This window comes from Lissotriton helveticus, chromosome 2_1, assembly GCF_964261635.1.
Source record: "Lissotriton helveticus chromosome 2_1, aLisHel1.1, whole genome shotgun sequence".
NCBI lineage: Eukaryota > Metazoa > Chordata > Amphibia > Caudata > Salamandridae > Lissotriton > Lissotriton helveticus.
The window spans coordinates 248,341,390-248,356,960 of NC_136059.1; the positions used below are offsets into that span (position 1 = coordinate 248,341,390).

At 45.9% G+C, this 15,571-nt stretch overlaps 1 protein-coding gene across 2 annotated transcripts in view; it reads right to left on the reverse strand.

Moving 5' to 3' along the window:
• LOXHD1 (lipoxygenase homology PLAT domains 1) overlaps positions 1–15,571 on the reverse strand; it is a 1,099,077-nt gene that overhangs the window by 336,582 nt on the left and 746,924 nt on the right. For both annotated transcript variants that reach the window (XM_078674764.1, XM_078674763.1), the window contains 2 exons: positions 14,655–14,759; positions 1,025–1,153 (listed from right to left, as the gene is read on the reverse strand). In XM_078674764.1, coding sequence (XP_078530890.1) covers positions 1,025–1,153; positions 14,655–14,759 — 234 coding nt within the window. The remainder of the gene's footprint in view (positions 1–1,024; positions 1,154–14,654; positions 14,760–15,571) is intronic.

Consider the following 15,571-nt stretch of genomic DNA (forward strand, 5'->3'; position numbering starts at 1 on the left):
ATCTTCTTTTTATTTCAGATGCTGTTTTTATTGTAAAGCCCTTTCATTCAGTTATATCCATTGATTCTCTTGAAAGTATCAAAGTGAGAATTCCATTTTACCAGGCGGATACCGGTCTTTGCCTCACAAGGCATAGGTCCAATAATATAGCCTATACATTAGTGTACTAAACCCCCAACCAAATTAGCTTGTAAACATGATGAAACACTTTAAGCCTTTCCAAAAGCAGATGGAAGAACATTACTTAACTCAAAAATTCGCTTTAAAAAATTAAGGATGAAAGGTGGAGTTGGCTTTCAGGTGACACAAAGATTTCATCGGTAGGCACATCATCTTAATATGCAGATTGAATAGAGGCAATCACACTCCCAGATGCCCTCATACTAACACTATTCTTTTTCCATCAGTGAATCTGATTTTCATCAAATGTTCCTTGAAGCCTTTGCCCATTCGATGATTTCTCGCAGGACATGAGAAACGTTAGCTAGGAGGCAATGATAAAGTCTTAAGGACCTAAGGATTTTTTGTTCGGGAGGCAATGTTGACTGACGGTGAAGGTGCTGCAATAAACAAAACCTTTGAGTCAGGCTCCATTGAATCCTGTAATAACATATGCTCAGCTTTTACTCAAGTTTCCCATAAGTGCCTGACTGTCGTAGCACCTGGCAATTCAGAAAGTCCATCAAGAAGCCAGTTCACCCCTGATGATGGGTATATACAGCATTTCGAGTTACTGAAAACCCAAGTCCTGGTGACAACTTACAATTAAGCACTAAGGTGGATCTAAATATCAACAATTAAAGGATACTACTTAAAAAGATGGAACTTAATATCTCATGTTTGCAGGAACAAGAACATGAACACACATTTTAATTTTGTCTTTAATGAAATCCAGATTCTCTAGTCATGTTAATATGAGAATCGCAATTTCACTGCCATTCAAGGCCACGATACATGTTCTACAACTTTATTAGGAAGTTTCTGTGCGTTGCTGTAGAAACCAAAATCTAGCAATCTTTCTTACCTTTGTTATCATGTCCTATTTTTATTTTCTTCAAATCCCCAATATCAACAGCTTCCACAGTGAAGACGTCTGTTTTCCCACGCTCAAATTTGTTTTTGTTTGTTTTGGATGCTTTCAGATTCATGAATCCTATTTTTGTTAAGAAAAGAATGTGTGTAGAAAGTAAAATATAAATTAAAGACTATTTTGCATCAAAAACATATCACAATCGCAGAATATGGTGCTAAATTGGAAACAGTAGTCATGACTGACAATGAAAAGTTAACTTCTATGTTTAATTAGATGCGCAAAAATTCATTCATTGTGGGATACCACTAAAAATGGGTTTACTCCTGATATCCCAGTAAGGTGTTCTTTTAAGCATGAATGCATCTACTGACACAGGTGGCTAGTGGATGTTTCTGGGGGAGTGGTACCAAAATATCGTTGTCAGAATATTGTCTGACATAGATGGTCAACTAAATTATATCCCCACTGGAGTTTATAATCGAAATTCTACACCCCATTAGATGATATTCATTTAAATTATATTTAGGACAGTGTAATTATGACTAATAATATTTCGGTATCTCATATTCTGATATGCAGCCATTTTTGGGGGGAACACCTGCAAAAGTAGAAGGAATACCCACAAATTGCTAAACGTTTGCAGGCAGCCTCTCACCTCAAATACATTCTAATGTTAGTGAAGGGCAAGAGTAAATGTGCATGCATCGAAAGCAAGAAAGTTGCAGGAACACCCCCAAAAAGGGTAGTAGGGCTGTAACGGAAAGGGGTTTTTCCACAGTGCAAAATATTTCTTAGTAAAGGAAATAAAACAGTTTTCGCATTCACAAGTCACTCAAGGGCATTCTTCTAGAAAAATATTAATAAACAATTAAACGTAAAGATAGATAGTACAGGGGACATGGTCTGGATGTTGAAGATGGCGGCCGCTATCTAAGTCGGCTATGTGTCGCCCATCTATTTTCCTGTCTCATCTTCCCTTAAACCGTCAACTACTGAGCCATCTGAGAGGGGTGCAACGCATTCCTTCCTCCGTGGCAACTGACAACCCCGAAACCAGTCCAAGGACGATGAGCGGAGAACTGCGCGAGGCTGGCAGACCCCGGTGTGACCTTCCCGCCCCTGATGCAAGTTTCTCAGCTCCACTGAAGCGGCCGGCAGATGTCGCTACTAGAGGAGTGAGCGTCATGCTGCCGCAAAGAAGGGCACAACTTCTGACCCCTCCCTCCCTGGGTGTGTGAGCGGAATGATTTCCAGAGAGCGCTGGGGTTCAACCAGCACAGCCTCTGTCTGGGGGCGGCCCAAGCCATGAGAGACAGCTGGCTCTGGAAATGGAGCGTGTGTGGGTACCAAGGCTGCTGGGGAAGAGAGAAGAGGTCCCTCCCCCCACAACTGAAACCATGGCTGGATCCTGCCTGCAGGGACCTGACTCTCTGGCGCCATATCCCAGGGCTGTCCTGAGAGGACATGCAACAATCACATCTGGAGGGCCCTGGGGATTGCTGGGTGCCACTGCTGGCCTATAGGACATGCACGCAGCCTCCCCCTGGGATTCAGATAGGGGTGGGGGACCACATGGGATTGGAACACCTATGCTAGTGGGCCCTGAAATCAATGCAGACTACGCAGGCTGCTGAATGCCCGTGAAACAAACTTTCTCTGTGGGTATGTCGCTGGGGCCCCTGTGGGACTGCTCATGCCGCACTGGGCTGCCCCCAGGGGCTGGAAGGTGTGATCGGCCAGAAACAATGAACCCAGCTGGCTGGCAATGGTGGCTTTGATGTGGCCAAAGACAAGATTCCACCACAGGGTGAGCAAGCGAACTTGGGACAAATTTACAGAAGTGACTACAAAGCAGCGAGACTCTGGGACCAGGGAGCAGAGCACGAGGTGGCGGGCTGACATGACCACGATACTCTCTGCCATTACCCACTCATGGGAAGCCCTTGAGGCCAAGATTGGGACTGTGAGGTCAGATGTCATGCTTCTCTGCCAAGACTTGTGCCAAGATGTGGGCAGAATAACGGATGCCCAAAAGTATCTGCACTACAGCTGTCTGTCTCCAAACTCTCCACGATCTCAAAAGAACTGGCAGAATGGTCAACGATGAAGAGTAAAGAGACCAAAGAAATAACATCTGCCTTTTTGGCTTTCAAGAGAGCTGTAAAGGGCCCTCCCCTGAAGCCTTTATGGATTGATGGCTGCGCTCCATTACGCCGACAGATTCCCTGTCCTGCTGCTTCATTGTGGAGTTGGTGCACTGGGCCCTGGCTCTAAGGCCGCCCCCGGTGGGCACTGTCTATATAAACAGAGATTGGTAGGGAGGAATTAATATCATATATTTTAGTAGAGCACATTTAATTACCCTCTCACAATTTTTTCTTCAAACACGTAGGATTTCATTAATAGAGACATACATATCCAATGGTGCCTAGTCAGTCAACAACATATAATTCTACATTAACAACCTGTGAAACAAAAAATGTACAAAAAATATATATACAAACAAATAACGTTGCCAATACCCATAACAATTATTCCTTGTGTCCACCCTTTGGTCTGGGTGACACACTGAGAGGTAGTCTAAGTTGACATACAAGGCAAAAAGAGGTTGTTTACTATCGCTCTTATTATGTCAACAAACAATTATTAAATCACTCATATATACTATAGACTCCTCCTAAATAGATGTCGACGTGGACACGTTTCAGCCTTAGATGTTCTTCAGGCCTCTTCAGTACAAGGGCAATGGTGCAAACAATAAATGTTTACACCGGTCAAAATGAACTTGTAGGTCACGTCAATAACGTCTATATTTGTGTCCACCACACGAGGTATATCCACATCTCCTTTACAGAGGCAGTCTTTCCTTTGTGCGCATAAATAGCTTGGGGTTGCTCCGGAATCACTCTATGTTTCCTTCACTCAGTCCTTAGTGTTCCGCTGTGATTATCATTTCTTCGCACCACCGCACCATCAGCCGGGGGGCACTGGCCTGACTCATCATCATCCACATCCTGCACTATCACGTTAGGAATGCCATCCTCTGGCACTACAGTCAGGCCACATTACTGTACCAGTCTCACAAAATACTGGTCTTCCCAGATTACACCAAACTTGTCCTACAACAACGCAAATCCTTCCTGGAAGCTAAGAAGAAACTGTGCAAGCTCAACATCGTTACATGCTCCTTTACCCTACTCGACTCAAGGTTATATATCAGGACCAAACCTTCTAAACACTTTTTAAACCAAACCTTCTTTGATTCACCAGCAGCAAAGTTCCTGTGGACTGATAAAATAATTGATATCTGCCCGCATACACCGGCCCCGTTCAGAGTGGCACAACATTTGAACACGGAGCATTATACCTTCCGATAAGCTTCGGCAATCACGGTGCCAACAGAAGCTTCTCACGCTCCTTATGGAGGAACAACAGGGGGTAGTTGGATGACCTACAGGAACACAGCCACTGAATGGTGGACACCCCGGACACATCATCAGCAGAAACGGATAGTGCTGTGGCACCAGCGCAGCTGCCACAGATCTAACTGGCGGAGATCGTGGAGGTGGCAGACATTGGAGTGGCTGCCTGCTCACTCCCTACTACCAATTGAGGATGGACCAATACTTTATTTGAGACTGGATGACAAAGGAGCCCCGATGAGACCACTTGACTCCCTCTCAGCGCTCAATGCTAACCTGAACTCAGATGACTGGGTCTCCCAAGGTGCGGGGGGAGACAAGCACTGGTTTTAAACAGTTGAGATGAGCTCCACTTGGGGTGGTGCAGGGCCAGTGCCCAGTTGGCGCTAGACGCGCACTACCTGAAAAAGATGCTTCCTGTTCCAGAAGTATAGGGTGGGGGGAAGGAGGTGTTTATGTTCATGTTCTTTTTTGTGGTTCACACTGCTGCTATATACCTGCTCTCAAGGAGTTAGTGACCATCACCCAGCCACAGTGCTCTCGCACTACCCTTATGCCTGACCACAACAATGCAACCCAAACTGCCCAAATTCACATAGTTACCTATAATGTGAATAGCCTCTTAGACAAGCTCAAGCTGACAACGGTCCTCAAGGTTGCAAGGAGGGCGCAGGCAGACATTCTGTTTCTGCAAGAGACTCACCTACTAGTCAGTAAAACCGTTTTCCTCACCATGTACGGCTAGGCCCATGCATACCATGCTGGTTTCAGAAGTCGGTCTTGGGGAGTAGCCTTTCTGCTCAAGTAGGGAGCCCCCTTTGTCCTTCTCAAGGAATGGCCTGACTCATGGGGTAGATACATAGCATTCACGGCCTTTTGACAGGGGCACCCTAACACTAGTCAACGTTTATGACCCACCACCCCTTAGAACATCCTTTTTAGAGGCCATAACGAGATTAGTCGGGAACCTCCCAGAGGGGCCTGTCTTATTCGACAAAAACAGAACCGGAGCACAAACAGTCACAGGCCGCACATTGATGGCATCCTTCCCGGAGGTATTAGGTCTGGTTGACATCTGGCAACAGTATCACCTGCAGGAGAGGGGGTACACATATTACTCCGGGGCACATTACACATACTCACATCTTGACTACTTTTTAATACTGAAATCCATAACATACAAAGAGGCAGCCAAGGGTTCCTACCCCGGGGCCTCTCAGATCATTCCCTAGTGGAGATGTGTCTCACAACAGGCCTCCAAAGAATGCCACTACGATGGAGGCTCAATCCATGGTCCCTGCAGGATAACACTTTTAGTACATAGCTTAGTGAGGCTATTGGCACCTACTTTGCCCTAAATCGACACTCTGTGACCCCCTCTGTCACCCTCTGGGAGGCCTTGAAAGCATCCCTTGGGAGACACATGATAAGCCAGAAACGCAGTAAGCAACAAGCTGTGAGAGTGCTAAAAGCCCAGATCATGGACCTTGAGGTCCACTGTTTGAGTGACCCAGACCAAGAGCTACGCAGATAATTGACCCATGCCCAGAGAGTGCTCAACCACACATTCCTGGACAAGGCGCAGGACATATGGCTCGCATCCCAATCCCGCATATACCAATGGGGGAAAGGGCGGGTAAACTACTTCACCGTCTGTGCTTCAACTTGCAGCACCATGACAAAATGGCACAAAAATTACAGGAGACATGTAGGTAGCCCGCGCATTCACACCATTCTATGCCAATTTGTACGCTGGGTGAGACACGCTTCCTGAATCATTGATAGCTGACTCTGTGAATGACCTTCCTCTACAGACCCTCACAGATGCACAACACTCCCTGTATGGTGGGCTGACGAATTATCGAAAGCCTTGGGCCACCTCAACTCGAGAAAAATACCCAGAACAAATGGCTTTCTGAATGAATGCCACAAACGGTTCAAGTATAGTGGAGGCTCTCCTCACGGAGACTAAGTGGCTACCCCTGGCCTCCTTAAGACCGAAATTTTAGAGACCTGAATTCAAAGCCTGTGTGAGTATTAAATGAATAGCAGCATTGGCATTTGTTTTTTTTGTTGGACCGAGCTTTTCTGACCGATACAGGCCCAATCCCTTCTTTCTTTGTTAAACAATTTCTAAAAGTGGCATTTCTAAAACAGTAATGTTAAATCCAACTTCACCAGTAAGGAGGATACATTGTTACCATACCAACCACATCAAACATGAAAAAGCTACTTCTCTCTGATCAGGAATTACAGCTTAAAAGTATATTAAGGAATTCCCAATTCTGGCCTAAGTGAGGGGAAGGCCTCACAGCAGTGAAAAACGAAATAGGCGGTTTGTCTCTACCAGGATATGCAAAAGATAAAGGTACTTGTCCTACCTTTTACTTAGACAGAACCATGCCCTTAGGGTTGCTTAGGGCCTACCTTAGTAGTGACTTATATGTAATAAAAGAGGGGGCTTAAGGCTTGGCAAGTAGTTTTAAATGGCAAGTTGAAGTGACAGTGAACTGCTCAGACAGGCCTGAGACAGGTTTGAAATGCTACTTCTCTGGGTGGCACAAGCAGAGCTGCAGCCCATTAGTAGCATTTGAGGGACAGGCCCTGGGTATATGGCATACCACTTTACACGGGACTTACCAGTACAACAAATATGCCAATCATGTATACCCCAGTGTCATCATGCTTAGGGGAGAAACACATGCACTTTAGCACTGGTTAGCAGTGGTAAAGTGCTCAGAGTCCTAAGGCCAACAAATGGAATCAGCAAAAATGAGAGGCAAAAGGCAAAAAGTTGGGGGGAAAGACCACTCTAGAGACGACAGGTCTAAGTGTCAAGTCAAGTATATTTCTGAAGCGCCAAAAAGACACTGCAACCTTTACAGAGGAAAGAAAACCTGCTTGGTATCTCTAACTCCTCCACACTGAGTTAGGCTTGTATGGGTAGGAGTGTTTTCAGTCAGACAAAATCTGCCACAGAATCTCTTATCTGCAGGTAATATAACAGAGTCACAACCCAATCCCCGAATCAGTACACACACATGCCACACCATGATTGTAAATAACGTGAACAACTCTGCAAGCACAATAAAGCAAAGGTTACGTAAGCCGGAATCACATTTGATCGCAAGTCCCTACTTAATTATCCTAAACCCTACTTGATTTATAACCAGCTGTCTAAAACGGTAGTTATATTAGTTTATTTGCATATGCAAGTCATGTAAAGCTTTCCTGCATACCTTATTTTGTTGTTAGGCATGAAGCTTCATATTTCAGCATCCCTCCTGTAACTGGAAAGTGATCCTAATTATGCCCCATACACCGGAGGGTGGTCAGTTGGTGCTCACCTCTTGTTTGCCACATAGGACAGTGAACACTGCTCTTTGTCCAGTTATAGGAAGTACATGAATGCCTATTGCTACAGTAACTCATCTCCTTCCTTCATTAGTGTAAATTCTATATTTATTCATCATTTTTTACTCAAAGAACACGTGTGCGCTGCTAAGTGCCTCTACTTGAAATTCTACCAAAATTTGCACCAGGGTTTTAAAGAGCTCCATCCTATCATCTTCAGTCTTTAGCCACCATATAGAGATGAATGTCCATAGCAATGAAATACCAAATTGAATCCAACTCTATTTTACGTTTTACACATGGAAGATATCCACTAGCTCACGGATTACCTAGCCACCAACGGGTGGTTGCATATTTTCCAACTATTTAAAATTAACCCGCTCTAAAATGAATCCCTTCTTAGTGCTCGAAACATCACAATCTTGTGGTTCAGACATGGCTGTCACATGTGGAACTTACTCACTCCCAAACTACCCATATTTCAGGAAAAAAACATCCATGTCCATATCCTTTACAGGCTGAACTGTGGAAATTTCCCAATTGTTATGCTTGCAAAATCTCTTTTTTAACACTACAGATTTTGGTATCCTATGTAAGGACAGAGAGATGCACACCATTAGCATAGAGGGACAGAAAGACCGCCAGCATCAGAGAGAATCAAGGAATTACCCCTTTTTGTAGCCTGGGCTAGTTATAAAACTCCAAGCACTTCACAGTAGCTTTCAAGCATTCCAGAGACATCAGATGGAAAATTAACCTTGGTTAACAGATCTCTATGATTCCAAAATGTGTATGTTGATCATTCTGAATGAGTCATGATCACGTTGCTGTTTTTCACACAGGTACCTGGGCATTTGCCATTTTATTTTGATCATGTTACCTGAACCATCATAATCCTGAATGTTATAGTCAGCTTAGAGTGTCACTCATTTATATATTTATTTTATTTTTAAGATTTTAGAAAGCACCAGAATCGACTCCAAGGAGTATCTCTGCGCTTTACACGGGTATCATATATGTTTTGCGTGAGTTGCAGGAATCAGAAACAAAAGAGGGTAGTCTTAAGCAGTTTTCTAAAATGAAGATGATTAGAGCATTGTCTTAGGTGTAAAGGAAGTTCATTCCAGTACCATGGGCCAATAAAGTAGAGGGCCTTTCCCCCTAATCTTGCTCTCCAAATCGGGGGACCTCTAGCAGATGTTTGGAACTGGAGCGTAGGGACCTTGAGGGTCTGTAGGGAATGAATTTTTCTGAAAGATATCTTGGGCCAAGATTAGATAGTGTCTTATGTATGGTGCAACAGATTTTGAATTTTATCCTTTGGCATATGGGCAGCCAGTGGAGCTGAAGGAGAAGAGGGCAGGACGCTGACCTGGGGGGCACATTAGGCACTAGTTGTGCCGTCGTATTCTGGACCACCTAAAGTCTGCTGATCGAGGCCTCATTAGCAGAGAGCAACAGACCGTTACAGTAGTCTAGGCGACTCAATATAAGTGCCTGAGTCAGGGTCCTCTGAAAAGAATCCGGGAGAAGGGGAAAGACTCGCCGAAGTAGGCCCAAAGTAAGGAAGCAGGTGCCCACTGTCTGAGCGATATTCTTCTTAAAGGTAAGGGCTTGGTTCAGACGGATCCCTAGTTCTTGACGGAGACTTTAGGATCAGGAGGGGTACCAAGATCAATTGGCCACCAGTTGGGTGACCAAGGTAGGGGGGCCTCTCCGAAGAGTAAAATCTCTGTTTTCCCAACATTACATTCGACGAAGTTACTCTTCATCCAGTGTGAGATGGCGCTCATTCCCGAAGAGAAGGTCATTTGCACAGCAGGGGTGAGTTCATCGAAAGGGAAGAGTAGCTGTGTATCGTCGGCGTATGATATTGGAATAAACCCTGTATGTCCTTAGGACATTGGCCAAGGGAGCAACGTAAATATTGAATAGAGTGGGACTCAGGCATGAGCCATGTGGTACTCCCTTGGACAGTTCCATTCGTGCCGAACGATATGGGCCCAAATTGACTGTCTGCGATCGGCCAGATGGAAAGCTTGACATCCACTGAAAAGCGGAGTCTCTTAATCCGATCTCCTATAGCCTTCTTAGTAATATTGGAAGGGAAACCGTGTCGAATGCGGCGGATAGGTCCAATAGCACCAGAATCATAGAGTGGCCCTTGTCCAGAGTCATTCTGATGTTATCGGTGACTGCTAGCAGGGCTGATTCGGTGCTATGTTTGGGCCTAAAACCTGACTGGGAAGGATCCAAACAGCAGAGAGTTTGACAGGTTTGAGAGATGTTTGTCGACCTATCTCTCTACTAGTTTACTCAGAAACGGAAGGAGCAAGATGGGGTGAAGGTTAGTCAGATCAGTCAAAGGGGCCTTGGTGTTCTTACGAATCGGCATAACCTGGGCAGCTTTCCAGTCCGATGGAATGTGACCTTCTTTTAATGAGAGATTGAGAAGATATTCAATCTGTGGGGATAATTGAGGGGTTAAGGTGCTGACAACTCTAGCTGGAATCAGATCACAGGGCAAACCAGATTTTACTTTATGAATTAAAATCGCTACATCTGCTGTGGTTAGTGGGGAGGAGCTTTCAAGCAACATAGGGGGTGCTTTTTCTGGAATACCCGTAGTCAAGTGTGTCAGATGTTGGTTACTGGTTGAAATAATTTTATCATAAATTTGCTCTTTTTTTGGGACACTAAAATATGTATAGCACATTAAAGGTTTTTTGTGACACTAAAACATGTTCAGCACATTAAAGGTTAAACATATTGGCACTCAAGACAACCATGGGTCACAGAAGACCAGACTGTGTATTACTGCCCGCATTGGCTCTCCACTGCCGTCATTATATCGAGTTCAATAGTACATTAAAGCTGTTATAAAGAAATAATCATTTTGCAGTCAATAGGTCTTGCAAACCTGCAATATTTTTTTTTCTCGTAAATATCCACAATCAAAAGTAAAAGAGCAAAAGTAATAAAAAGTAATTTTGCCCCTGTCTAAAAGTGCCATGTTTGCTAAAAAGGTACGTAAAAAAATGACACGTCACAAAATAGAAAAAACACAGGAAAAGAAAGCAGAAATTAAAGCACTAAAGGGCCTGTCACCGCTGCCTCTGAAGTAGAGTGGGCAGATGAGAAAATGTACACCGCTGCCTCTGAAGTAGAGTGGGCAGATGAGCAAATGTGCACCGCTACCTCTGAAGTACAGTGGGCAGATGTGCAAATGTGCACTGCTGCCTCTGAAGTAGAGTGGGCAGATGAGCAAATGTGCTCAGCTGCCTCTGAAGTACAGTGGGCAGATGTGCAAATGTGCACGGCTGCCTCTGAAGTAGAGTGGGCAGATGGGCAAATGTGCTCAGCTGCCTCTGAAGTACAGTGGGCAGATGTGCAAATGTGCACTGCTGCCTCTGAAGTAGAGTGGGCAGATGAGCAAATGTGCACCGCTGCCTCTGAAGTAGAGTGGGCAGATGAGCAAATGTACACCGCTGCCTCTGAAGTAGAGTGGGCAGATGGGCAAATGTGCTCAGCTGCCTCTGAAGTACAGTGGGCAGATGTGCAAATGTGCACCGCTGCCTCTGAAGTAGAGTGGGCAGATGAGCAAATGTGCACCGCTGCCTCTGAAGTAGAGTGGGCAGATGAGCAAATGTACACCGCTGCCTCTGTAGTAGAGTGGGCAGATGGGCAAATGTGCTCAGCTGCCTCTGAAGTACAGTGGGCAGATGTGCAAATGTGCACTGCTGCCTCTGAAGTAGAGTGGGCAGATGAGCAAATGTGCACAGCTGCCTCTGAAGTAGAGTGGGCAGATGTGCAAATGTGCACTGCTGCCTCTGAAGTAGAGTGGGCAGATGGGCAAATGTGCTCAGCTGCCTCTGAAGTACAGTGGGCAGATGTGCAAATGTGCACTGCTGCCTCTGAAGTAGAGTGGGCAGATGAGCAAATGTGCACAGCTGCCTCTGAAGTACAGTGGGCAGATGTGCAAATGTGCACTGCTGCCTCTGAAGTAGAGTGGGCAGATGAGCAAATGTACACCGCTGCCTCTGAAGTAGAGTGGTCAGATGAGCAAATGTGCACCGCTACCTCTGAAGTACAGTGGGCAGATGTGCAAATGTGCACTGCTGCCTCTGAAGTAGAGTGGGCAGATGGGCAAATGTACACCGCTGCCTCTGAAGTAGAGTGGGCAGATGAGCAAATGTGCACAGCTGCCTCTGAAGTAGAGTGGGCAGATGAGCCAATGTACACCGCTGCCTCTGAAGTAAAGTGGGCAGATGAGCAAATGTGCTCAGCTGCCTCTGAAGTACAGTGGGCAGATGTGCAAATGTGCACTGCTGCCTCTGAAGTAGAGTGGGCAGATGGGCAAATGTGCTCAGCTGCCTCTGAAGTACAGTGGGCAGATGTGCAAATGTGCACTGCTGCCTCTGAAGTAGAGTGGGCAGATGAGCAAATGTGCACCGCTGCCTCTGAAGTAGAGTGGGCAGATGAGCAAATGTACACCGCTGCCTCTGAAGTAGAGTGGGCAGATGGGCAAATGTGCTCAGCTGCCTCTGAAGTACAGTGGGCAGATGTGCAAATGTGCACCGCTGCCTCTGAAGTAGAGTGGGCAGATGAGCAAATGTGCACCGCTGCCTCTGAAGTAGAGTGGGCAGATGAGCAAATGTACACCGCTGCCTCTGAAGTAGAGTGGGCAGATGGGCAAATGTGCTCAGCTGCCTCTGAAGTACAGTGGGCAGATGTGCAAATGTGCACTGCTGCCTCTGAAGTAGAGTGGGCAGATGGGCAAATGTGCTCAGCTGCCTCTGAAGTACAGTGGGCAGATGTGCAAATGTGCACTGCTGCCTCTGAAGTAGAGTGGGCAGATGAGCAAATGTGCACCGCTGCCTCTGAAGTAGAGTGGGCAGATGAGCAAATGTACACCGCTGCCTCTGAAGTAGAGTGGGCAGATGGGCAAATGTGCTCAGCTGCCTCTGAAGTACAGTGGGCAGATGTGCAAATGTGCACCGCTGCCTCTGAAGTAGAGTGGGCAGATGAGCAAATGTGCACCGCTGCCTCTGAAGTAGAGTGGGCAGATGTGCAAATGTGCTCAGCTGCCTCTGAAGTACAGTGGGCAGATGTGCAAATGTGCACTGCTGCCTCTGAAGTAGAGTGGGCAGATGAGCAAATGTGCACAGCTGCCTCTGAAGTAGAGTGGGCAGATGTGCAAATGTGCACTGCTGCCTCTGAAGTAGAGTGGGCAGATGGGCAAATGTGCTCAGCTGCCTCTGAAGTACAGTGGGCAGATGTGCAAATGTGCACTGCTGCCTCTGAAGTAGAGTGGGCAGATGAGCAAATGTGCACCGCTGCCTCTGAAGTAGAGTGGGCAGATGAGCAAATGTACACCGCTGCCTCTGAAGTAGAGTGGGCAGATGAGCAAATGTGCTCAGCTGCCTCTGAAGTACAGTGGGCAGATGTGCAAATGTGCACTGCTGCCTCTGAAGTAGAGTGGGCAGATGAGCAAATGTGCACAGCTGCCTCTGAAGTACAGTGGGCAGATGTGCAAATGTGCACTGCTGCCTCTGAAGTAGAGTGGGCAGATGAGCAAATGTACACCGCTGCCTCTGAAGTAGAGTGGTCAGATGAGCAAATGTGCACCGCTACCTCTGAAGTACAGTGGGCAGATGTGCAAATGTGCACTGCTGCCTCTGAAGTAGAGTGGGCAGATGGGCAAATGTACACCGCTGCCTCTGAAGTAGAGTGGGCAGATGAGCAAATGTGCACAGCTGCCTCTGAAGTAGAGTGGGCAGATGAGCAAATGTACACCGCTGCCTCTGAAGTAAAGTGAGCAGATGTGCAAATGTGCACCGCTACCTCTGAAGTACAGTGGGCAGATGTGCAAATGTGCACCGCTGCCTCTGAAGCAGAGTGGGCAGATGTGCGCACCGCTGCCTCTGAAGTAGAGTGGGCAGATGTGCAGATGTGCACCGCTGCCTCTGAAGTAGAGTGGGCAGATGTGCAACTGTGCAAGAGCATAGAGCCATCCCTCTGAATGCAGAGAGCCAAATAATGAATGAATGGAACACTGCCCAGTGCTTCCGGTTGTAGACTATGGTGGGCGGAGGCAAAAAGTGAATGACACAAATAGGACACAGGATGACGGCTGACCGAATTCTCTACTTGTATATATTTGTAAATTGTTAATATGATTCTTTTTGGACAACCTGACTCTACGCCAGACCTAAGAAAAAAACCATCCTGAACTAATAAAGGAAACACATTTGCTTCGAGCAAAAACTTCATAAGAAGGAAAGACCATCCTGGACATCAAAAATAGTTCTCAAAGACTTGTTATTATATCAATCAAATATTTACAGTGGCCACACTTTTATATAAGTCCGATGTCAGATTTGCACACCCAAGTGACATTAATGTGCGTAAATCGCAGCCTAACTTTGTTATCCACAAAACGTGAATTTGCACTCGCAAATAGATTAACCGTCATGTGAAATAATGATATTTTAAATTGCTTTATGGGTGTTTCAGCCACGCTTCCCCTGGATAAAGATGGTGACAAGCAGAACAGGTGCCCGTACTTTCCCAGCCCTGAAGCAGCTGTTTATTTAGTGATATCACATGGCTTGGACCCCCTGAATAATATTGGGTTTAAAGGTAGAGGCTTCACCGAAGAGAAACATGTTTTCCCCATGGAGGAAAACAAAGAGAGCAAGTTGTTACTCAGACTCTCCTTCTGAATCAGGCCTTGTATTTTCACACTCCCCTCCACACACAAAAACCCATCTTGCTAAGTGTGTACAATTTGTATTCGGTTTGTCCACTGTGTTCCACATAATGGCCATCTGCATCTTTCTCACCGGTGTCATCCTTCTCTCCATACAGGATGAGGTAGACGTTAGCATCGGTCCCAGAGTTCTTCTTATCTCCTGTCTTCACTTTCACGGTGTAGGTGGTGGACTTAGCTGTGAAAGAGAAGAACCCAGTCTAAGTACATCCTTGAACATGTAACACAGATCAAGAACAATTTTACACGCAAAAATATTGATCATTTCTTACTACTCACACATTACCTAAAATGACTACATCTAATATTGACCGCTCCAGTCTGCATTCAACACTCCCAGGGCGCACACCTCAATTATCTAAGAAGATATGCACACAAGTAATGCTACTGATGATGACGATACAATGCATGGGTGTAGTAGTGGGGTAGGTAGGGCGTGTATAGTTCCCTTTGAGTGTAATGAGTAGAACAGGTAGAATGTAGTGAGGTTCCAATATATATGTGATGTCAGGGAATGTTATATGATTCAGAAAAGGGGGTGGTGATGAACAGAGTGTCTGAATTAAGCAGACCACTCTTACCCAGTCAAAAGATCAGGGCTTGATCCATCACCGTTATTTAGCTCACTGCCCCATCCCAGCTCAGAACCTGGCTATATGCAAATTAGTCTGTCCCTGGCCCAGTGCATCATGGGAACAGGGCAGACCAAACTACCAAGCCAATTCTTCACCAGAAAGGAGACAAGCTACCGGGGACCGGTTTCTGGCATTTCAGCCTCGTCGGCCCGGCTTGATCCATCACCGTTATTTAGCTATGTATATGTAGCATAGTTAAAAACAGTGATGGATCAAGCCCTGATCTTTGGACTGGGTAAGAGGGGTCTGCTTAATTCAGGCACTCTGTTCATCACCACCCCCTTTTCTGAATCATTTTGTCCACCATAAGCGTGGAAGGGTATACCCAGATGTGAGTCCCTTGCTCATTGCACCA